The sequence below is a fragment of the Mizuhopecten yessoensis genome, unplaced genomic scaffold (genome assembly GCF_002113885.1).
Source record: "Mizuhopecten yessoensis strain PY_sf001 unplaced genomic scaffold, ASM211388v2 scaffold11145, whole genome shotgun sequence".
NCBI lineage: Eukaryota > Metazoa > Mollusca > Bivalvia > Pectinida > Pectinidae > Mizuhopecten > Mizuhopecten yessoensis.
Genome location: NW_018408902.1, coordinates 2,027,767 through 2,054,393, shown reverse-complemented (window position 1 = coordinate 2,054,393; position 26,627 = coordinate 2,027,767). Strand labels below are relative to the sequence as shown.

General features: G+C 34.3%; 1 protein-coding gene across 1 annotated transcript in view; it reads right to left on the bottom strand.

Moving 5' to 3' along the window:
* The window catches only part of LOC110466804, a 27,470-nt gene extending 2,006 nt beyond the window's left edge, over positions 1-25,464 (bottom strand). Inside the window, exons 1-8 of the mRNA XM_021523562.1 lie at positions 25,356-25,464; positions 23,466-23,679; positions 21,391-21,522; positions 21,059-21,185; positions 20,472-20,529; positions 17,161-17,275; positions 9,456-9,541; positions 2,328-2,532 (exon numbers count right to left, since the gene is read on the bottom strand). Of these exons, the coding sequence (XP_021379237.1) occupies positions 2,328-2,532; positions 9,456-9,541; positions 17,161-17,275; positions 20,472-20,529; positions 21,059-21,185; positions 21,391-21,522; positions 23,466-23,679; positions 25,356-25,361 (943 nt within the window). The 5' untranslated portion in view covers positions 25,362-25,464. The remainder of the gene's footprint in view (positions 1-2,327; positions 2,533-9,455; positions 9,542-17,160; positions 17,276-20,471; positions 20,530-21,058; positions 21,186-21,390; positions 21,523-23,465; positions 23,680-25,355) is intronic.
* Between the last annotated feature and the right edge of the window lie 1,163 nt (positions 25,465-26,627).

Sequence of the window (26,627 nt, the reverse complement as noted above, 5' to 3'; positions counted from 1 at the left end):
GGAGTTTCTACTAATCCTATCTTAAATATATGCGAATTGGTTGTTAAAATGTGATGATTTATTCTGTATTGTAACCAGTGTAACTTAGAATTTTTCGAAACTTGAAAGGGTGTTTTATATATACAATTCCATGTTTCATCATCTAGATTAAATATTTCATTCCACTTTATTTTACCTGTTGCTGTGATATTATTTTTGCAGAGTATTTTGTAGAAGTCCTTTGACCCTTTAATATTTTTAAAGAAAATTTCAAGATTAAGTGGAATAAAAGGATAACTAACAACATCATTAACTATTTCCTTATGCCTCAGATATTTCCTTACTGTTCTAACTATTCCTTCAAAGGTAAGGAAATTTGTTCTTAGGTCATATTTCTCCATAAATTCCCGATAATTATAAAAAGTACTTGTTTTCGGGTCTTTTATTATATCATTGACAATAATTACTCCCTTCTTATACCATTCTTTATAAAATACAGTTCTATTTTCTATTGTTAAAAATTTATTATGCCAAATAGGTGTTTTCAGTATTGTCCTATTCCAATTTATCAAATTTTCTTCCTTATCATGGAGGGTTTTCCAGGAGTTTAGGACATCTTTCCAAAATGGATTCTTGCATTTTTTTTCACAGATATATAAGTATTCTGATCCACAGTTAGCCATAATATCTATATCAATATTTTTGTTAAGTATACATTGCCATTTATTAGATTTAGAAAATAATCTCCTGATCCATGTTAGTTTTAATGCCTTAATGAAAGAACGAGTATGTATCATCTTTAGCCCCCCTTCTGCATAGTCTTTTATGGTAATATCCCTTCTTACTTTGTCAATTTTTCCACCCCAAAGAAAATGATACAGTTCTGAATTTAGTTTTTTAATGAAGTGTTCATCTGGATTTGGCAAGGATATAAAAAGATGATTAAATTGTGAGATTCAGGAAGTTCTTTATCTTATATTGTTCCGTTGGAAAGCACCGTTGGATTAAAGGCGAAAACCTTAAGTTAACAAAATGTCAGCAACGCGATAAAATGGAATGCAATTAGTTAATTGAAGGGTCTATCAGGAATGCCCCACGATTTCACATTCAGATATATCAACGATTTACTGTCTTTAAATATCAAGAAATTCATTGACCACGCCGACTTTATATACCCTTCTGAGCTTGAAATCAAAGACACTACAGACTTTTCTACTCTAGCTGCTTTCCTCGATCTTTCGGTACTAAACTGCTTGCGCCTTAAATCATTATATTCCTTTATTTAGGTGTCAATTGTTGACGGACAAACTTACAACACAGTGTTTCGAAAGATGCAGGTCGGTGAAGATTATGGACAGGTCTCATGGTCGCCATCACAATCTCATTAGGGAATGTATTATATTTTGTGTGATTTTTTTTTTATTATGCTCATTAGTTTGTCTTGTTGATTCGTTATCACTTCCCTGGTTCTTGCAAAGAGGATGTTGCATTAGTTGGATTTGACATATAAATAAACAATTAAATATCTATATTTAATTGCATTTATGTTGTGTGCTTGTGGTTTTAATTTTAATTTAATAAATTGTTATTTACATGTGCTTTATTTCAAGCGCGTGTAGCCAACATGATGACGCCTGGCGGGAGTTTCTGCATATAGGTCACGTGACTCCAACAAAACGACTGAGAAGAAAGAGCAAAGGCTAAAGGTAAAAAGCCATTTTTATTTGCATACCCAGCACCTCCCCTGTCTCCACTAGGGTGAGATTATGTGGTATTCTATGTAATTAATTTTAACATGGCCTTTGCTCTTTAGTATGAAATTTTTTCGCATCAGCATTTTGTTATCAATTTGCATTTTATGTCATGTTCATCATATTACCTCTCTCTGTTATGAAGGTTTAATTATTATGTAACAGTGTCTATGTAATTATTTTTTACATTGTCTTTGCTCACCTTAACTAGTCAAACTTGTTTTTACATTACTTTGGCTAATACGTAATGTTACGTACTGCTATATGTACTGTTTTTACGAAAAGTCATATGAAGTTATGTAATGTCGTTATAATAAACGGCCATTACAACGAAAATACATTTGTTCCTGAATGCAAAAATTAACACCGGCAAATAATCCATTGGTGTTTTTTCCAACAAGATATCTCAACTTCCTTTTAATATGTGCCTAAATAGCAGCATAAGGTAGCAGTGTAAAGTAGGCCTGATCCTTAACATAAAGGGCATGTCCCTGATACACATGGATATGGATTCATCCTGAACAACAAACCTGCATATAAACTACATTATAAATACATTTTGTTTGGAAAAACATTGCAAAAGCTATATGTTTGTACCTGTCCACTGGCAGTTTTGTACCCTGGCTACTGCGGGATAGCAGCCAATCGTCCACACTCTGTCTTCGTGGTGGTTGTCATGGACACTAGAAAGATGGCGTAAAGTAGTAGCTTCTGGACAGGAAAAGGCCATATGGCGGTCGTAGTTATTGACGATGAATGCTGATGTCAAAGAAAGACCAGCAAGCAGAATACACACCATCATCTGAATAACAGTCAATTAGAAAATTAAAATCCTGACAGAGAAAGGTATTTCAAAAACGACAAATTGAAAGGTTCTTTATCGATATTCGAGGTTCATCTAAAAACAGTGCAAACATATTTGATTGATCAATATAATAATTATGTCGTAATTTAAGTTTTCTCAATATCAACAATTTACCAATTTACAGGAGAAATCATCAATACCATCTTTCTACCCCCCCCCCCGCCCTTTATCAACAGGATATAGGTTTGAGAGGATTATGTCAATTTGCAAGTCAATGGTATAAGGGAGATAACTCAAATTGTTTATAGAAATCTACCCTACTACACTATCTGACAGAAACCAACACAATACCAAAATAACAATTCATTTGCAATTTATTGTATGTAGCTCCTAATCGCCGGCAGTTTTTACAGATCAAATTTGCTCACATTCCACACATTTCCGTACCTTCGTTATGAATTAACGTCAAACCATTCCATCAAATCATTACGAATTTCTAAAGTTTTTTAATATACAAAAAGGTGTACATTTCTTATTTAATAACAACAATCATGTGTACTGTCGGTACGACTATCGCTGAATGATCCGACAGTCACATACCGCACACCCAGCACGTGCGATACCCGACTTCAACGCTCTCTATCAGAAGGTATGTCACCGGAGGGAAAACAATTTTCGGCTTATTCTGTTCCACCAAACTCCGAAAAATATATACCTCGCCAGGGTAATGAGTGAATATTAGCCATTGTCTATCACCAGATCCTCGCTGGGAATTCCAGATCCACAAAAAGTGACCCGTAGTTAGTTAAATATTAAGCTTATATAAATAGGATATTATGAATATAAGCTATGTCAATCTTAGTTTAAACCATATTCTATTCATATCAATAAACATGTACAATTACATAGACATTTCATTCAGATGATTGGGAAACAAGTACTATTGTGATTATACATATACATGTATAACAAGCTTTGCTGATAAAACATGTATATCTTTGCAGTGATAGCCTAAATATGTACACAAGAAACTGTGAAGAGAAACAGATAGCAAATGATATAAGGGATACATATAATTTTACCCGGTTGGATGGGAAGTTAAGTTTACATGATAACTTTATGTGGTTGAATTATAATTGCTTGTAAATATTCTGGTTGATTTGATAAAATTTTGAGTAGCTATAAAAATGTGTACATTTTGATTATATGTTTTTGATACATCACCAAACAGTAATAAATCAAAACTTAATTGGTAAGGCAATGGAGTCAAGTATCTTTGGCGTGATTCAATGTGATTAGTACAATATAGCAAATAATGGGAACTATCTTCTACAAAATGTCCACATGAACATAAGGGATTGTCAACAAGATNAATTAAAACAAATCTCCTCATGAATATTATTCCAATCTTGATGGGCATATTATCATTCACATTATAATATGTTAAACCTGTAATTATACAACATTTTTTATCAATTACTTATCACATTTGTGTTCAATTGTAAATGGTTAATGATATTGATAACAGCCAGAAATAGATAACTAAGCTTATTTGATGTCAGAAGTTCTTTCAACTTGAATATTCATGTTTACAATATTAATACATTATAGTTTATCAATAAGTAATTTTATTTATATAAACCTTTTTGAGTTTGCGATAGAGGTTGAAACACTTTCTAGGATATTCTTATTAGATTCATTGTCACATTAATTACAGCCATGAAGTATAGTATATGTAGAGTACAGTACGAGTGATTATCATTGAGTAGGGAAGCTGAGAATAATTGTCTGAGAGTGTTGTATCTTGCACATACAAAGAAGTAATGCTGACTTGTTTCTTGTATATAACCACATTCAGATACAGCAGATTCTACAATACGGAGATCAAAATTTAAGTTGGTAGCATTATTTCTAATTTGACATAGAATCATATTGATTTTTCGTTCACTAGTTGTTTTTTTTACCACTGACTGAGTATCATTAGCTGGTATGTTACTAGTTTTGTTAATTAGCTTCTTAAATTGGGAATGGGTTGAGCATTTAAAATATTTGGGTCTAACTGATCATGAAATTGAAAAGATGAGAGAAAGTAACTATTGAAGTAACTCTCCGTTCTACATATTTGGGGGTTAAAAACTCTATTTAATCTGATCTGATATCTCATATTGGTTCATCTTTTTCATTAAGGTACTTTGGTGATGTATTATGCAATACTTTATACGTTAAAATTAATTAATATTTTTCCCATCCTAATTCTCATTGTATAAATGATGCGATGTACCTCTACGAAGCTCTGTCATTAGAAGCATCTAGTTTGACTGTTTCTAATAATATTTATGATTGCTCAGTGCAATTATTCCCCACTACATTTGCATATTCTATAATTGGTATGATATAAGATATATACATAGTGTTAAGTGTTCTTCTATCAAATGAGGTTTTAAGGCTTCTTAATATATTAATTATTTTATATGCTGTATCATAAATATTTTGGATATGTTGATCCCATTTACCATCTACGTTAAATGTAAGACCTAAATGGTTATGGTAAGTACTGTCAGTTAGTTGTTGATTAGAGAAGGAGATTGGAGGGTGGTTAGTTTCTTTTCTCCATATGTGAAGATCATACTTGTAGTTATGGATACATTAAAATTTATATCCCAAGATTTAGCCCAAGAACATATATTATGCAAGTCAGTAGTGATATTGTGTGCTGCCTGAATAGGCTTATCATCAGCAATAATATTGAGGGAGGTTTCATCTGCAAAACAATTTATTGACTAGTAACTTTATTATTGATGTCATTAATATAGAGAAGGAAGAGAAATGGATCAAGGACAGACCCCTGAGGCACTCCTGCACTGATACATTTAAAGGTTGACTGATGTCCTTCTGTAATAACACTTTGTTTTCTCTCGAACAGGTAGTTCTTAAACCATGCCAGTATTTCCCCTTCAATTCGATAAGTTTCTAATTTATATATTAAACCGTCATGCCAACCCTTATCAAAAGCTTTACTAACATCACAGAAAACAAATCTTACCTCTTAACCTTTATCTAAACTATTCATAAAAGTGTGATATATAGATAATAACTGATTCACAGTCACCAGGCAGGAAGCCTGACTGGTGCTCAGTAATAGTTTCAGCTGCTACAAAGTAGTGATAAGGTACTTGAAGATACTTTTTTCAGTAACTTTACTGAAACAGAATGTAATTGAGATTGACCTATAATTACTGACATTATTTTGGAACCCCTTACCCTTATATATTCCATTAACATTTGCAAGTTTCCATGATGCAGAGATATATCCAATTCCATCGGGTTTTTTTAAAATAGTAATGTTAGTATATATAATATTCGGGGTATAATTTTTTTAATAACTTTTTTCAAAATTCAGGGAATTTATTTGTATGTATTAAACGAAATCAAATATGTTTTATGAGAGTATCATTAGGCCCTGCTGGTTTGTTATCAGTTAGTAGTTTAAGTTGGTCGATTACATCTTGTTCAGATATATATTAATATTTTATAATTGAAAATGATAATTATTTATAGTAGGTGGCAGTGGGTCAAGATTAGAAGATGATGTTGCTATTGAGGTAAAGTAATCATTTAGTTATTAGCTTTATCCATAGGATGTTGGAGAGATATACCATTATGATCGAGAGGAGAAATGGTTATCAAAATTTGGTAAGACTTTTCTATTTTCCACCACTTAGATGGGGGTAAGGATTTATCACTCAGAGATCTCTGTAGTTTTTTAAGATAATCCTTTCTCATTTTTCCTATGATTTCAATAGTATCATTTCTATTATTTCTATATTTCTATATTTCCAGTGGTATTGACTAATAGTTTATTTCGCTTTTCTATGGATCCTATTTTTTGTCTTAGATTTAATCGGATTTCGTTATTTTCCCATAGGTTATGATCTGGATGTATCGTACCTACTTTTGACGGAATAAAATTGCTTATTTGTTGATTAATATTATTGGTAAGTATCTGGTTATATTCTTATGGGGTACTATTTTGTGAGTATGTCACCAAGCCAATATCTATTAGTGGTCTATTCCGTTTGTCAAAATCAACATTATCATACATTAATATCGTCTTTTTATAACACCTATGTTTGAAGATAAAGTAGGAGACTGTACTATGTATAGGAGAGTGTACTATGTATAGGAGAGTGTACTACAGAACTGAGGACGTGTACATGTATTCTGAATGATTCTAGTATCATTAGAAAAGACAATATCTATAGAGGTTGAACTATCAGGAGAGATACTTGTCGGTTTATTTATTAGACTGTAGTGAGTAAGAACTATACTGAGATGTTAGTTGGGACGAAGATTTAACATGTCAATATGTATGTCGTCTGTTAAGATTATGTCCAGTGAAGTATCAACAGCTTTATCCAATAATTATATAAATATCAAGTTGTGTCCAGTATTCCACATTAGTTTCCGGTCTATATACCCATCCTAATAAAAATCTATGAATACCAATATGTAATTCTATCCAAACTAGTTCAACATCATCATGCTCCAGGTCTAAACTTCTTTTAATCTGAACAGTATTTTTGATAATAAATCAAAACACCACCCCGTCCTATTTTGTCTATCTTTTCTATATGCTTCATTTGGAATCAACTATATCAAGTTTGTTCCTTTCAGACCTAAAATTGAGATGAGTGATTTCAATATTTTGCATGGGGCCAGGGTTGAGCTCAATGCATTTGGCTAGAAGATGGATTTTATTACTAACATTATGAGTTTATCTATTATAACCAATTATAAAAATAATGCGACACTGTAGTAAGGGATAATTACTCTGCATGTGTATATATTATTCAAGCGCATAGGAATCATATTATATACCCCCCCCCCCCCCCTTACTGCCCAGAAAACTCTGATAGTTACTATGTTGGAACTCAGGTAGCTAGCCTAAGTGTCTATTTTACTGTTTTCCATGTGTACTAGTATTCCTTTATTGTCATCCTTTTGTAACTAAAGGCATGGTACGCCTACTCTATTGGCGTATGTAACCGCTATCACTGGTGCAGTCTACTTGTTTACATTGATGAACCTTTGTGACGACCGGATTTTGGGGAGATACCGAAAGAGGTTCCGAGCTCACTGCACATACTTCATAGATTAATCAAATCAGAATAGGTATCCGGTAATGTTACATAGAGCCAGGATGCTGGGGTATAAAAGGGGATGCACGGGCTCTACACTGATAGATAAGTCCTCTTGTCCCATCGGCGTGACTTAAGTTAAGTTGACGCGGGTATGAGGAGAAGCTAGGCCAGTTGTGCTTCTGGACTTACGGTACGATATTTAAGGAATTTTAGGAATAATTAAATCTAAATTGATACAACGATATCTAATTATTTGTCACAAAACATGGGGTAGTTCCAATATTTGAATAAAAATTTCAATAACTATTAAAAACAAATAATTAAACCTCAAAGTATAGTTGAGAATTAAAACACAAATATATTTATAAAGGGTTAAGTTAGGTAGGAATAACGGGATAAGCGAATCTTGAACTAATAATCAGTATCTGTTTATCTAACACAGTTAATATGGGAAATCAAAATACTCAAACCAATTTTATAAAACAAATAACACAGCGATGCTATAACTTATAAAACATAATATATACACAATGCATGTAGACATGAGCACATACATATCAAAGTAAAAACACCAACCCCTAAGTATCCTCCCACAAAGAACCAATCCTCCTCCCCCAAACCATCTCCAACACCACTCCGGTCCATACAACTAGCACTCGTTAAAGCCCATAAACCCATCGGCACATTTCTTTGAAACCCATCACTTCTTTCAATCTCCAACCCCTCCAGCTCCCATCAATGTTATAACCAAACAATAACACTACCCCCCCACCCTCACCCCCCNGACGAGGTTTTTAAGAAAGATGACATTGGTAAAAGTACAGTCAACTGTATTTTTAGTGACGAATGATGAAGAGCGGATTACATTGACCGGACAACAAAAAAACCCAGCACATGCATGACTCTAACCAATAACATACAGTCCGTCGGATGGGACTATAAATAGTGGCCCGTGTGAGAACTGTCCCAAAAGATCCCTCTGAGTTTTTCGAAAAAGAGAAGGCGAGTAAACGCCGACACAGAGGATAGTGTAAGCTTTATTCCAAATTTTCGGCCGTTAGAACTAGGGTCTCTTTATAAAGACATTTAGAAGGACTTTGAAATTATATATACAAGCCAAATTCATAGAATAGTTAGGAGCTGGTGTTAATGTTGGCGGCTTTCTACCTCACTACCGGCCCAGACATGGTGCTGCCATACGACTAGTGTTAGCATAAGGCAACATTAGGCCTAGGAGCTGTCTTACAAAAACTAGACTTATATAAAATAAACCATCCTAGTATCATATTATGGGTATTATAGTAAAGATAATCTCGGTCAGAAGTGGGAGAATACATGTAAGAGTTTAGGTCAATGGTAACCACAGGGGTCCAGTGTAAAAATAGATGGCAGAGATTAAAACTGAATAACATCCGAGTGGGTGAAAATTACTGTTTTAGGGCAATTTGTTGTTATTGGATAATCTAAAATGCCAACAAATGTTAACATATATTATATTTTCCCGCCTTTTCTTCGTCATATTTGGACCTATCTTTAAATGATTTGTACCTATCTTCAATTGAATTGTACCTATCTCCAATTGAATTGAACATATCTTCAATTGAATTGAACATATATCTTCAATTAAATTGCATCTGCCTTCAAATATTTGAATAGTTGTTTTTCTAATGAAAAAAGAAAATGTCTGAAGTATAGATATGAAGACTTGCACAATAATATAGGGTATTTACATACATCAATATGTTATAAATAAATGACATTTGATAGAGAATTAATTACCTTTCTATTGCTGAACGCACCCATTTCAGTTGGTTCTCCCGGCCAGTTATAATGTAAGTCCAGCGGCCAACTCAATTTGCACTCTTCTCAGAAGGGCAGTCTTTCCGGAACATGCCACAACCTTTGCTCTTCTGGGAATACCACTCCTCGAACTAACACGATTCGTTTGCAACGCGTGTTTTGATTGGATACGGACCATGTTGTAATCTGCGATAGAATCATGATCATTCGTGTTAAGCTCCTCCCATCGCACTTAAGTCACGCCCCGTTTCTAACCAAAATAATATGGCGTCAAGTTCGCCTTTAAGCGATATCCCGCTGATAAGGCTAGCAGGCAACAGAACAGAAACGACCGATGAAATGCATTTGTTGAATGAACATAGACATTCCTTGTTCTTTCCTCCATTTATTACTGAAACGTTCGTTCTATTCGTATGAAGGCATCTAGTTAGATCCGAAATAAAATGAAACATTTCTCATTTGTCGTATGAATTTATACAAAACTCTTCACAAATCTATACAAATAATCACCGATTTTGTCGATAAGCACAGATTTGTATGCATACTGACATGGAAATGTAAGCATTTGGTCAATGTCGATCCAAATGTGTCGTATAAACTTTGGTCTCGAGTTCAAACCAAATTTCATGTTCTAATCGCCGGTATAGCCACTCAAACCAACGTACTATCTCCTAATTCTAAATTAGAATTACAAAGCAACATGATCAGAGAGAGGGCTGCATTGAGTGGGAGATAGCTATAAGACAGCTGGCAATACAAGATATAAATTCAACCATCCCGTATACGGCTGAAAATTACAGTTTTTTGCCGATAGGTGTACAGATTTTCCATAGATAGGGTACAGATTTTCCCCCAATAAATGCTGGTCTGGTACATCAAAGGAGGTGCAGTTAGCCCCTGGAATGAGTGTGAAGTAAGCCAACCCTCATGATTAGTTTGTGATGTCTTGCATCATAGAGAACTGACCAGAGACCGGACTCTTCTTTGAAACTTAATACCATTTATCACCTTTGAGCTTAAAAATGACAATCTGTCTTAAAACAATAAAGGAGAAATACAGAAAACATTTTGCAGCAAGACCATACGGGTTGGCACCGATTTTCCCGATCAAGTACGGATTAGCGCCTATAATGTAAGTGTTGTTCAGTAGCAGTTTTAACCCTGTCTTTGTAAATAAAGTCTATATGCAGTCATTTAGAAATATTGTGAGTTATGCCTTTAGTAGTCATGACCACTGAAACTTTTAATACAACATTTTAATATTTACCATGAAGATATGTGTAATACATATACATACAATACCGGTAAAATATTTGAACCTCTATCAATATCCATACATCTTCTCAAAATAATAACGGTTTAAATCGTATTTTTTAAAGTAAACTATTCAATACATACATCAGCTAGTCAATACAAATACATTTTTATGCATAATACCTACATTTCATCCTCGTATACCAGATTATACGCCCCTCTCTACTTTGTGAGCATATTTATATTACTTATTACTTTACATACCTTTTTCTATCATAGACAGGTATTGATTTATTTAATCTAACCTAAGCTATTGCTGTTTTTCCAGATTAACAATGAAACAATCGTGCTGCCATATGACGATGGACTATGGAACCGTCTGAGATAGGATCATCCCCTCTGAAGGCGCCACAGGTGGTCATAAGGTGAACATTGTTTACCTATGATACATGTGGCTACAGTTCTCCAATCAAATCAAATTTAAGGAGACATGTTCACACAAAACATAAAACCTTGGCATCCCATATATATCCCTATGCACAATATATGGTTAGGAGATGGAATCAAAAGATACGCTAATTCACTACAAAGAAAGTCATTGTGAAGTGTTTTTCTGTGAAATTTGTGGACAGGAATACAAGTCCAGGACAGGTATCCTTTCTAATAAGAAAGGGTACATGACTTGAAGAAAGACAAATATGACTGCAAAATTTGTAAATGTAACTTTACAGACATGTCACATTACATTGGACATTTGAACAGCCACAGTGCTATCAGGTCATGTCTGTGCCAAAAATGTGGTAAGGGTTTCGCATATAAATCCAACTTAAATCGCCACATGAGCGATTGTGAGAGTAAATTTGTGACAATACCTTAACATTAAAGAAGACCTTTAAATAACATGTGTTTGGAAAGCATGAGAAAAATGAAAAGTACTCATGTACTTGTGGTAAGTTATTTATCTGGAGATCGACTATCAACAACCACAGGAAGAAATGTGCATTTTGATGAACAGAATACCTTTTTCATTAAATATTTACACCGCTGGTTTTGATAATACATAATATTTTATTCGCATGTATTTTGATGTAAATCGTTTCAACTATCAAATGTATCAATATTGCCTATGTAACACAAAAAAACACTTTTTAACGCATGCCTACCGCTCGATGTGTGATGTATATTAATAGTTTTTCTCTATGCAAGTAAATGGTCCACTTATACTTCTTTACCAAACAATATCCACACACTTATATGATGACATTTCCCTGAACAAAATAGAAAAAAAACATGAAATGAACTGTATATTGAGTGAAAAACGTCTGAAATATGTTTCATAAAATCGGCATAAATCTGTACACCTATGTTTTCTGATCGTTACAAATCACGGTATTGCACTCTGCCATTCCGTACATTCTAAGCATGCATGATCAATCAGTATTTTTAAAGCCATTTAACCATGTTAAATAGATTTCTGAAGTGATGTTTTATAATATATGTAAACATTTGTTTGCATTTTAGATTATCCAATAACAAGAAATTGCCCTAAACAGTAATTTTCACTCACTCGGATGTAATTCAGGTTTCATCTCTGCCATCTATTTTTTCACTGGATCCCTGTGGTTACCCTTGACCTACACTCTTACATGCATTCTCCCACTTCTGACCGAGTTTATATTTACTATAATACCCATAATATGATACTAGGATGGTTTATTTTACAACCGGCTATGTTTTATCCGGGAAAGCGGTATTTTATCTATAACCAATATGTACACCTAGCGGCTACAATCCGGAATTTGTCGGCAAAAATCGGTACTGTCATCGGTGAAAATCGATTCCAGCCGTACACCGGTTACAGGGTGTGTGTAAGGAGGAATTTATACTCGTACAGTCTCCCAACTGCCTATGACTTACTAAAGGAAACTCCGACAAGAACTTGTTTACAAAGCTATAGCGAGCAGTATAGAAGAGGATTTGTGTAAGGATATAGTAACTAAACCCTCGCTGAAGTATGTCAACGCAGCAGCACCGAAAGTAGGACAAGTTCACCATGTATATAGTAACCTCTCCGACAACATACATGATATCCACCGAGCTGAAGTGACGGCAAGAGCACTAACAGGAACGTATCCATTCCAGAGCAATAGTTCCAAGTTCAACCAGTATGAAATGGACCCAACCTGCAAACTCTGAGGGACAGCACTCGAAACCCGACAAGACTGCCTGGCTGAGTGTGTATTAGATCAAAACCGGATATTATCAAACGAATAGCTGATAACCCTGATATAAGTCTCGATATAATTGACTGCACCCACCCTAAAGTTGCTGAGATGACAGTTCGCAATGAGTGTTACTTCCAACTAACTGAGAGATATTGTAGGGTGAACATTTTTAAGACCCACCAAGAAAGATTATCTATTCTAAACTCCCAATCTTGATTTTATATTTTACTCTGTAACAATATTCTATGCAGTACCTACAGCTCTTTTATATTTGTTAAGTGCTATCGACTAATTGCGCAAGTCACTTCACAAAAACAACGGTTTATTTCTTACACACATACAAAATATTACATGCTTTTATTAAAGTAAATACCACAGAGCTTTATAAGTCTTATCAATGAAACATTATGCTGATGGACTGATAACTTTAACTTTGTGAATGCTCCTGAAGGGGTAATCAAATGACCACAGAACTGTCAATATGGACGTACATACCTGAACTACAGTGAAACTTTATTGCACTCATATTTGTACAGTATACAGTGTGTATATAGAACATTGTGCATGCATGGTGGAGGATTTTAAATTTCCGAAGATATAGGAGTACAACACTAGAGTAGGCAAAGCTAACAACAAAATTCAGTAAAGCTGCTGAACATCAAATCCTTTTATGAAAATGACTTACTAAGAGTCCAATAGCCACGAGGGAAAGGATACTGCAAACTTAAAATTTATTCTTCAAATATGTTTACTCATGGCATTAATTTTGTCGTTCAGAATATTCCGTTCAATTTCCTTACATATTGCATTATTGTCACACAATCATTGTTTCAAAGCATTCAAATATATATATGTTAACGCACGTTTAAAAGTCAACGATTTACATAACGTCATATTCTGAGGGAGAGAAGAGACAGTAAATAATTAATATAAAATATCGTTTATACCTGCCGCGATTTTTGCAAATATTTCTTTTGACAAAGTACCTTTGGATAAGATATCAACCTTCTTCTGGGTAAAAGCGTTAATCGAAGCCCCTCTTTGAATATTAAATAAAATATTGATACATGGTTGAGGATAATTGTCAAGTAAGTAATTACTTCTCGAGTCTGCTACGAAGACACTATTTACCACAAAGCTGAATTTTGGTTGTTACCACATATTCTACATCAGAAATGGGCAGGAAATTTGACGCCAGGTTCTAATGACGTCACGCTTGACAACAATACAGATTGCCATTTTGAATGGGTTTCGCATTGCAATTCTACTGTTTGATGCTTTTAAAAGGTAAGATTCCAAAACAAAATTGTGAATCTATGTAAATACCATAATATATACTAGTATATATGTTGCAAAGGTGGATTCACACAACCATTCATTTTTCCGTTGCTTCATCTAAACTTTAAACAGAAAGTCTACGCAGTGAATAGAATTTTAGAAAATATTAAGGAAGATTCTTCACATGTGAAGATATAATACTTCGTTTATATTCACTGCATTGAAGATATGTTTTAATCAAATTGATAATTCATGATATATCACTTGTAAAATTTGATGCTGTATGGGTTTACTATCATATTTTTGAGGATAGTATGCGGCCTCAATTTCCGAGAAGGCTTTCATGCTTGGGGAAACACTGGGAGTGGACAAAGTATTTACAGATCAACCAATGCGGCGCTTTGCGCCGCTTAGGGGTTTGAAAAATGTACAGGTTCGGGGAATAAAATACAATATATCAACGGGGAATAAAAAAACAATATATCAAGAATATGTCCTTCTTTCACGCTTCCACTGAAATATTTTACGTATCTTAAAACCTGTATCTGAATTGACATTGTTTTATAAAGAAATACCGCAAACTAGCAATAGTCAGCATTAAGTTTCGTTCAGGCACGTCTGGACCCTTCAATATACACGTGTCGAGTTTTCCTGAGGTCAGCCTCGGTTCAGATATGCGTCTGTCGTTTTCTTTCGGGTTCAACCGTTTCAACTAGTTTCGACAAGTCATTGGGTGAATTTCAATTTACAGAACAGAACAGATGGCATTCTGCCTAAGGTAAATGGAGTTCACCGGCAGAACTTGATTTGTTATATCCGTATTATTACATCTTTATGAAAATGATAATACTACGGAGTAGCCTTTATATCAAAAAGATATTTTCTCTACTTTCAGCAACCGTGACAACAGATGGACAGTAGAATACTATGTTCAGTATTTAGTTCACAATATTATCTGCCGCATGACTTCAAAAGGCTTTTTAGGTTATATCGGGAAACACTTGAGACCATTCTTCATCATTTGGCTACTATACCTGAACTTGCAAGGCGACAACGACAACAAAGGCTGGAAGATTTACTTATAACTCTGTGGTACTTAGGGGCAAAAATACTCTACATCGTTATATTTTCGGAGCTATTTGACTGACCGTCCGCGTGTGCCTTTAATTTCTTGAACTATTTAATTGTTTTTACTAATTAATATATACCAGCATTTATCCAACAACCACAGCATCGGAAGTCGTTAATATTTATTAGCACTGCATATCCCTTATTGTACTTGATAAAACTCGGAGCACAATGTTGGCAAATTACCGTGAAAACTGGAAGAGTTGTCACCTCTTTGGTTTAAAATATAATTTTCTAAACGACGCACAGTATGCAACATATTTTGAAGATGTTTCACATTGTTTTCATTAAGCCAACGTTAAAATTAACTTTTTCAGATGAAAAGAAAATTTATTGTTTTCATACACGTTGATATTCTGACATTACATTATGTACTGAACTTCAGGATTATTTGCTTCCGAACCTAGTAAACAGAGTAGATCGCACGGCCATATGCTACAAACACTAAAAAAGCATAAAATCAATTGAAAGGAGTATTTTTTAAGATTGAAATAATCAATACATGTAAGAAACGCCATGACAAATGGTAACCTCCATTTGTTTAATAAATATTTAAGTGAAATAACGCTGCATTATAAATTAGGATTAATAAGTGTGCTAACATCAAAAATGTTTGCTTAGTCTTCCATATAATCCTTGCTGTTAACGTTTTCTTGATAGGTGATTTATACAACATTACATGTAATTTATCGCTTTTCAGGTGTAGTGTTTTTCATTTCATATATAAAACTATATATTCATCACAGTACCTGGTGACGCTAGGAAAGCTGGCTTTATATATGTTTTGTATTAAATCATTTATCTTGGGACGGGATGAACACACTTATCATTATCAATCTATTAAACCTTACAAAAACATGATGCAGTATGTTGAGGAAGTGGTAGAATAGACCCAAAGAAATGTATACCATGAAAACCCCAACACCGACACGAACTTTAACAGCTTCACCGTGTTCGAAACTGTAGTATATCTAAGTGTGTTTTCCATTAAAATAATCCAAGGCTTATCGATGTCCTAAAACAACTTCTATATATGCTAAAAAGCATCTAGTTATTTTTGTTCCAGAAAACATGATATGTCCAAAACTGAACTCTAGTAGATGTTTATACTAATCCCCTTTCTATAATAATGGGGTTTACTCTCCGTTGAACAATCATTATAAAGAAATTCACTGCATCGCCTTGACCACACAATTCCCTATATTTCATTGACTAGTTAGTATAGGCAGTTTCTCTGTATTCAACTTATTTAATAACCAATCAATTAGTATATTAAACTTTTTCAGGGCGAATATATTCAAATATAAATAATGAACATCTTCATATTAAATCAAAGAAGACTAACATTATACAAGGATGTCTTAAACATAACAACTGTGTTATTAAAACAATAGCATCAAATACTGAAAAGAGTAAACATGGGGAAGATAAGGAATACATTGCTGACAGAGAACAACATACATATCCAATTTGAGGGAGAAATTGTAGCTACACGATAACTTAAACACCCTTTTTTTTTTACATTACCCAAGTCCAACAAACCGATTATTTTCTAAAAAAAAGGGTTTTAGCTGACAGTTGTCTTTTCTGTAGAAAATGATGAAATGTCTACTGAAGATATTGGTTATATCCATGAGGTTATAATGTATTGAATACGTGTTATATGTTTGAAAAAGAGCAAACCAACATTTACAAAACGACAAATCATAATTTAATGATATATCACTCACATTTTCGAGGATCAATCGGGAACTGTCGGCACTCTTTTAGTAAACGAGTATTTTCTCCATTCGTCTCACCTCGGCTGATTCCGGTACCCTTCATGTGCCGATATGTGGTGAGTGGTATTTTCTCGTCTACAAAAAGTGCCGACGGTTCCCGATTGTTTCGAGGACATGAACAGCCAGGACTAAACTGTAGGTCGACGCAACCATTTATATGAAAGTACGCTCATTACTCTTTCAAAATTTCGCTATATTCTTAATTATTACCATTTTTTTGGGAAAATAGGAGGTTAAATTTCATAATTGTCAATATGGCGCCGTTCTAGTATTGCTGTTCTTCTTGATTGTTTTCATTGAGATAAGGGATGTGATTACGAAATATGAACACACTCTTCGCACGTTTCATGTTGAAATTAATCTTTAACCTATGAAAGTTCGAAATTAAAAATATAAACACAGCATCATAATTATAGAAATGAGCACATAGAAGATAACAGTTGGGTTTTAGATTTAGAAGTTACAATTCCAAAAAAAAACCCAGAGAATAAACACATGTGAATCGCCATATATGAGTTTTCATAAAATTCCGACTCGGACGCTTTCCACTTGCCCCTTTTGTCAAGCATAACAATTATACAATTATGCATTATCATTACCGTGTCACTGTGACCTATAAACTAAAATAGGTGTACAGCTCAGTAAATAAAAATATTATTAGTGGTGGGGGACTATGGATTGTTTTGCAATACTTTGCCTTAATTACCCTTCAGTCTTGGGAACGGATGTATTAATAAGCCTTTAGCTTACAGTTCTATTTTCAACAATTAACATTTTAAAAATATTATTCAAGTACACGGGATATTTATAAAAACAAATACTCGAGATATGAGATATTTCATCTAATATAAATCAGATATCTTATATGATGAAACCGTGAAAATGATTGAAATCTGGTTGAGAATATTTGTCTTAGTTCAGTGGCAACTTTTTTCAGCAGACTGTTGGTATTTAATGGACATTAACTCTGCGCCACTCCTGACAGAGCTCGTTTTGTCCTCAAATGAGGTTGAAATGATTACAAGCTAACCGGACTGATAGCAAAACCTTTGCTTAATCCTTCAAATTCAAATTTGACCACGTCTATCTTATATGACCTTTAATGAACTTAAATTTAATGACTCTACAGACTGACTCGTCTACATCAGCTGCTTACCTCAATCGTATTTACTTAAAACGTGACAAATAAGGGACAAGTAACTTCTCGACTGTATAATAATCGCGACAGTTTCAATTTTCTAATCATGACCTTTCTTTTTCTTGATAGTTAAATGTCAAAGTAAATGTCATAATTTTCGTGATAAATCTTTACTGCCGACAGGCAAACTTACAACGCAATGTTTCGGGAGATACAGGTTGATAAAGACTATTGTAAAAATTACAGACAACTTTATTGTCATCATCGCAATCTTACTGAGAGGTGTTCTATTTTTTTATGATATGAAGGGCGATGTAGATGATCACGGTCATATAAGTTTGATCGATGTGTTGTCGTCGCTACACAAGTTCTCATCAGGGGACATGGTATTATTGGACTTGACCTAGATTACATGGCGGATCTCGCCGATGAAGCCTAGTTTGCCCTACTTTTAACTATTTCAGTTCGAATAACGGTTTTGTTAACACTTCAGTATTTTCTTCATTAAACGCCATGTTTCACATCTTTTTGACAAATTTATATAACTTATAATGTAAAGGAGAAATTATCTGTTAAAACAACAATTAAATACAAAGTTAATTTAATTACATTTATGATGTGGGTTCAGATTTTATTTAGAACTATTTTAAAATGCGGATGTACTTCTTAGCTTGGCCTCAAGTTTTCTTTTGCGACGCATAATCTGACTGGATTACCGTTGCCGATGTAGGGATACACATCACGTGACCAACAATAGCGTCACTTCAGCAACTTTTTCTCGAGGCCAAAGGTAAGACGCACATTTCAGCTTTTGTTCCCATCACCATCCCCTTACTCCGCCAATTTTTGTATAGGAGGAATATTTTGTGTAAAAGGCGTTTGGTGGCGGCGGTTTTGCCCCCCTCCTTTAATAGTCAAATAATTGTTTTCATTCGGCATAATGCCTATATGTATTCAGATCAGTAGGATGTGGCATGTTTTACATGTTGTGTATACATGTTTTTCTTTTACGTTGTTTTTGGAAGAAACGACGTGACATGTTTTGTATACATGATTTTATTTTACGTCGTTTTTATAATAAACGTCCTATTTCAATTCATGCTGTGGTATTACTGGTTTTTATTTGACTATTGAACTTTTAATAAAAGCTTGCTGTATGACTGGATATTGAACCGCACATCATAAAGAATATGATGCATCTTATGAACATGAAATTTGACTTAGAAATCAGTTAAATAATCAGATAATATAATGTTCATGTTTATTTGGTGGGATGTATTACATCTATAGGTCCTTTGTAACCTTATGATCAATGTTTGCGACAAAACAATATATAAACCTCTTGGTTCAAATCGAAGATTGGGATATTTTAAGGAAATTATTTATTTAGTATTCAAAATATCGTCAGTGACTCTAAATCATGTAAGTATCTGCATGACCAGTAAGATACACACTGTTCAATACAGATTTTAAAAATGATAACCCAACCAAATCCATAAGTTATATCTTTTTATTTTTTCAAAGTTCTGACAAATCATTGCCGTGTAATATGTTGGAACCTGATGGCGTCTCGCCCTACATAATTGCACTCTTGAAAATCAAATATTCGATCCCTGTAAAAGTAAAACTATCTGCATTGCAAGTAAGGTAGCAGAGTACAGTAGAAATGGCCTGATCCTAAAAATAAAGGGCATGTCCCAGATAAACACGGATAGTTGATTCAACCTGCAAAACACACCTACATATATATCGATCTATTTATAATCTACATTTTGATTACATCAGTAAATACTCACATTTTAGCATAGGTCATTCCGGGGGATTTTTCACAATATTTACACATGTGCTGAGTATAAAAATAGACAACATGAAAAGCTAGCATTTGTTGTGTAGACACAGATTTGTAAATGCCCAAAACTGTAGTCTCAAACCAAATTCTATTTGGTTTTGAAAAAAATATGAAGCCCCACATAGTCCATTTCATCATGTATATGCCAATTTTAATATGGCAGGGGGTTATTCATTGTATAAAAAATATCATCCATGACCACCGTACGCTACTGTACACTGCTACCTAAGATACAGACTAGCTTTTCAATAAAGATTTTTTTAAATGACAACCCAACCAAATCCATTAGACAGATCCTTTTGATTTTTCAAAGCTCTGACATAAAACTGCTGGATAATGTTAGTATCCGCTGGTTTCGCCTTCGACATAATCGCACACCTGGAAATCAAATATTCGATCCCTGTAAAAGAGAAGATTGTTATGTAAGTAAGTTATGGTATTATACTAGATAATGTATTGTTTACATGTGAACTTAAAACTTATTTTTGCTGACGTGTATAGCTTTCCTTATTCTTTTTTGTCATATGAACTTGCCATTTTAACGCCTTATATAAAGTTAAACACTACCGCATTTTGTTTCGCAAAGTTGTATGTTTTGTATTGTTCTCTAAATATTGTTATTAATGTTTCTGAGACGAACAATGTGAAATATCATTAAAAATGTCCATGAGCGTTTGGGTCATATCTTTCATTATCTCATTATTTTTTGTTTTCTCCAAACAAGATTTCTTATGAAGATAGATAACTCTGTTATATTTTGAAAATCATTATTTGGTATGATGATTATTAGAACGGCGATTTCGATAGGCAGAATGGTACAAACTGTTCGTCTTAAAAATGACATGTATGAAAAAAAACAAAAAACTTTTTCTTCAAGAAGATATGGAGAAATATTGTATATGGGATAACCAGACCACTGTTCTACATACTCAGGGTGGTTGTCATGGATACTGATCCAGCCGTGGAAGTTCTGGTAATTGTGCGCTGTTGAGTAACTCAGGCCACCGTCATAAGTGTTCACAAATCCAGTATCGTGACAATTGTGTCTAATGCGACCTACAAAAATCAATATCACATTGAATTAATAGTAAAATAATTCTATTAAAATCGACGTTCTCGGATTTTACCAACCACTTCGACAATTACAATTTCATTTGAAAATAATCAATATATGAAAGAAAATGTTTCCTTCCAGTCGATACATAGAATGCTTGTACCATTAGTCCAGTCAATAGATACGATAGCAAAACAATATATTTACCTTGCATTTCACAACACTGAAAGGCCCAACGTCTGTCCTCGTTATGGTTGCTATGAATACTTCTTACGCCATTAATGAACCCATCCCCAGGACATTCATAGTCAAACGGTTGGTCGAATTCGTTCACATACCCTGCTAGATATATGATATTAAACCGAAATGTTAAAACTACAGTCAATGAAGGACAACAATGCATGGCTAATGTCTTCAGTAATGTTTATGTTGTATTTATAGCTATTTGTGAACGTAATGAAAATAAATAAATTGCTTAGCAACTGGTCCTAGTTGTACGAACTTTGACTTAAAAAAAAACGTTAACTTATATTGTTCTATTGGAGAAAATCGTTTGAGTTAAAGCGAAAACCTAAAGCTAACAAAACTTCAGCAAATTCGATACAATGGAAAAAATGTAATGTCCTCCGATGTCGTATTCAGATATATCAACGATCGATGTGTAATCTTTCGATAACCAGAAATGCATTGACCACGTCGACTGTATATACCCTCCTGAGATTAAAATCAAGGACACTACAGACTTTTCTACTCCAGCTGCTTTCCTCGATCGTTACCAAGTTGTATTGTGTATCAAAACGATTTGGTTTTTCGATTGTGAATTTCCTTTTTCTTGATATTAACATTCTTCCCTCTCCAACCTACGCTGTTTCCATGTCGGGTTTTTTTGGTACTAAAGAGCTTGCTATTTTAATTATGCCTTCCGATATAGATGTCGACTGTTGACGGACAAAACTTACGACACAGGGTTCCGAAAGATGCAGGTAGCTGAAGATTATGGACATGTTTGTATGGTCGCCAATATAATCTCATTGGGGAATATGTTAAATTTTGTGTGAAGGTCGATTTTTTTATAAGTTTGTCATTAGTGTGGCTTTGTTTTCGTTGTCACTTTCCTGATTTATGCCAAGAGGACGTTACTTGGTTTTGACATAGATTTACATGGCGGAATGTTGTCGATGAAGCAGAAAACGCTTATTCTTTCGGAACACCTGGTCATATTATCATGGTACTTTTTCAATGGTCTCTATGTAAATAATTAATTCCTTTGTTAATGTTTTGTTTTAGATTTATCGATTTATAGTTCAAATTATGTTTTTGTTGACACTTCGGTATTGTCTTTTGATTTTTAAGGAATGTTCGCGAAACAAACTGGGGACTGATTATTTCGATAGGTCGATTATTATTAAAGCGTTGTTGAGTTGGTATATCCGGTTTAAAAAAACAACAAAAAAACCGAAACGAAAGCATTGATATGTCGAACTTCACAATCAGAAAGAAATACTAAAACCTTGCCAGGAAAATACATTTGTTCAAATGTGTGAATGTAATTTGGTGGCTTTCCAACAAGACATGCCAACCCCCGTTTGATATGTGCCTAAATAGCTGCATACATATCAACAATCACGCTTGATTGATGTTTTCATCTACAGCCTTTCATCAGTGAGTGAATGATCCTCGTATAGTGTCACATCCATAGATTGATTACGACATGATTCACAACAACTGATGACGTTACTGTAACATGACATCATTACAACTAAATACAGTTGGTACTACATAACGGATAGGACCATTCACTCCTTGATAAAGAGTGACTGTTGTATTTTGACTGTACGATACTTTCAGTTCTTCAAAATCCATATTCAATTAATTAGACTTCAGAATGTTTTAGAGACAAAACGACTGTATCCCTGTTTCAAAATTGGCAATCAGAAGTTTGGTTTTGATAATTGCTCAGTGGAGTAACTAGCAGATCCCACGACAAAACGCCGTTCATATAGTAAGGGCGTTAAGACGTTGTTAAACTGTGCCTAATAATATTGCTATAGCTTGCGGTAATAAAATGTGTTTAAATATGTTTGGACAAATAGAGATTTTGTGGAATCTATTCATTTCACGGCCTTTGGAGAGATTATGTGTCCGATAGTTCGGATTGCAAAAGGAGTGTACTGATGAAAGAAAGAAGTGTACATATTTCCTTTTCTTTGGTTAGGACAATGGTTAAATTTGAGTATTTACGCAAATTATTTTCAAAAATTGCAAAACCCATATGTTTGTACCTGTCCACTGGCAGTTTTGCACCGTGGCTACCGCGGGATAACAGCCCATCGACCATACTCTGTCTTCGTAGTGGTTGTTATTGGTACTAGAAAGACTGCGTAAAGTAGTGTTTCCTGTACATGAAAAGTCCATTGGGGCGTCGTAGTCATTGACATTGGAGATAAGGAATGCTGACGTCACGGAAAGACCAGCAAGCAGAATACACACCATAATCTGAACAAAAGTTAATAGGAAATGTTGGGTATACGTGAATTAATAATATAATATAATAATCAAAAACATATTGTACAGTGTCTTAACCTGATCTCAATCCACTCCCGAAGCCTACTTAGGTGTGAAATTTGTGTACATATAAACTACACTAAACGCACCTGTGTCCAGTGCTGACAGCAGGAGGCCCAAACCACAAAGGGATGTCAGCAGGGGGGGGGGAGGGATACCCGATGTTAGTACGAAGATAAGGTTTCTTCCAATTTTCACGACGTCTTCCAAAAAGGCTGTTTTAACAGCATTGAACATATGACGTCACAAATGTGGGCAAGCCGTATCGAGGCGATCGCCGCTGAAGCAAAGGTGTTTTTTTCAGAACAAAATCACAATAACTCGGAAACGGAGGCCGTCGTGACGTTCGCACTTTTTTAAGCCTTTTGTGGTATAATATATGAAGCATACACAAGGCCACAAAGGTTAAGAGATTTTCATGGTTTGTACCATGTGTTGCAGCATCTTTCTAAAGCCAAATTCTTTAAAGGTAATGCTTGTAAAATGGTGTATGAAACGTTACTAATGTTAACTATGCGTTGCCCTTTATAAACAAAATATAAACAAACCGACCTATGGATACATTTGACATTATGGATAATTCCTCTGGCTCACTCCATTTTATTACAACTATTTAAAACAAAACATTACCCCGTTAAGATAAACCTCCATTAGGAGAGGACTTATATAGGCAATGCCTGATGTCCAATCCTGTTGACTTCTTTTGTCAATAAAATATGTTGAAATTGAATTTTGAAACCTCCATAAGTATTTCTATTCGAATAAAAAATATATAACTTAATATCAGTTTGGGTTTACTCCAGATGAATATGCTATCTTAACTATAGAAGAAGTGTTTTTTTTACGGAAAACCTCTTGACGTAGGTAAAGAAATGTGTGTCAGATTATATTTAAAATCTAAAGTTCAAAAAGATCTTTTTTCGCTATATTCAAAATGGCGTACAGCCTTGTTATCAAGCGCAACGTCATTAAATTACGGTATTATATCCCCAAATGTCTTGATGCTATTTTTGTTCAATAGTTTGAAAAGAAATGAATAGAAAATTCAATGTTTTGCCATTGGAATATCATATATATATTTCACTCGAATGTCAGAATACACCTATATATTTACCATCGCATGGCATTTCAATTATATAACACTTCCAAATTCAGTTGGCATTCATATGAATGTCATGGATATATGTTGACGTCTTCAGTTTTATGACGTCATAATTATTACGTAGGATACCACTGACTCTCCCCAGGTGATGACTGTTCTACTCGTTGAACAAGCATACACGAAACATACATTATTTAGACTAAGTGCTGAATGATAATAAATGTTATTTAATTTTTAAATCAGATGAATTTATTTCAAAAGTGATAAATATAAGCATAGACAATATGAATTCGCATAGACAAAAGCAAATCAAACATGAAGAACTAGCGCGAGCTTCATTGAATTTACCTTTGTTCAGTTGGAATATATATATTGCCTATGAACGCCAACTGAAAGCAGTTCAATAATTTTGTGAATACCAATACTCTGCCATATTTGTAAAATATACACAGTATAGTATTCAACGGGAAACCATTAACTTTCTTCTATTTATTTAATACTTTACCTTCATGATGATGAGTTGTATTAGGTATTTTACTAATCGTTCAACGGCAGGTGTGTGGCAATGGAAGTCAACCAAACAAACTTATAAACAATACCAGGAAGTCCAGATAAGATTATCAGTAAAAGATAAAGCAGACACCGTGTCAGTAGAGGACATATTTGCTAGCTATATCGAATGTCCTCAGCTGGCCGTACGCGTTTTACGTACGTAGAACCGAACGCCGCGTAACAAATTAAACGGTAAAACGTCCACATGTTTCCATTGTCTCATATTCACATTCAGTTAGAGTCATGCTACCGGATGAAAACAATCCCTTTTCTGCCTACTTTGGTAAACGGTAGTCCAGAGGTTATAACGATTCTGACATTGATAAACTAAAGTCAATCCTTTTTCAGTTTTATGCTTGACATAATGTTTTGGTGTCTCTAAGTCTCCATATGGCAGACTTCTGACTGTCTGGTGCCTTTAACAGTCCACAGAAGCCAGAAACCTGATTTTCCATGGGACCGACATCAGTTGTTAATGCCAGACCAGTTATACGGGGCTATCCAATAAATTATGTTACTATTGTCAGGAATCACATGCATTATGTATAGAGTTTGACATTTATATTACAATCCCTAAAGGTTATGATTAATTGCAAGCACAGAAATCGTTGTTTGCTGCCACCTGAACTGCCAACCTTATTAGCAGAAAAAGTATAACAACCATCGTTCTAAAATATTGTTTTCACAGCAGTAATGTTCTTCTTTGATGAACAACTGGCCTGTCTGACCGTGTGCCATGTTTGATGTCAACTTTACCATTCTTTCACCCAACTGAAAAACCGTACTGTGATGGTATAGGAGCCTTTTATGTTGCATAACTTCATTTATGTGTGTTATCGGTAAATGTTAAACACACCATGCTTTGATATAGGAGCGTATTTCAGATTAAGTCTCAACCTTCCTGTTAGCATTAAAAAGTAACCACTTGTGTTAGGAATGGACAGCTACTGAACACTGTACAGGTAATGAAGTTAACAATGACGAGGTATTCGTGTGTATGCGGCATGATCTATGTTCATTCATGCATGAATGCATATTGCGATCTTATTGGACAGTTACATGTAGCATGGCTTCTTTTGGATATGCAGATGCTTTTCATGCCTAAATACTGATGTAGTGGGTCCTGTATATTTCACGTGAGAACATGTTATTCTCAGGAGATGATGCTACTTCTCTCAACATCACATTTGAACATCTTTAATGTAATGAAATATTGATTTATGCA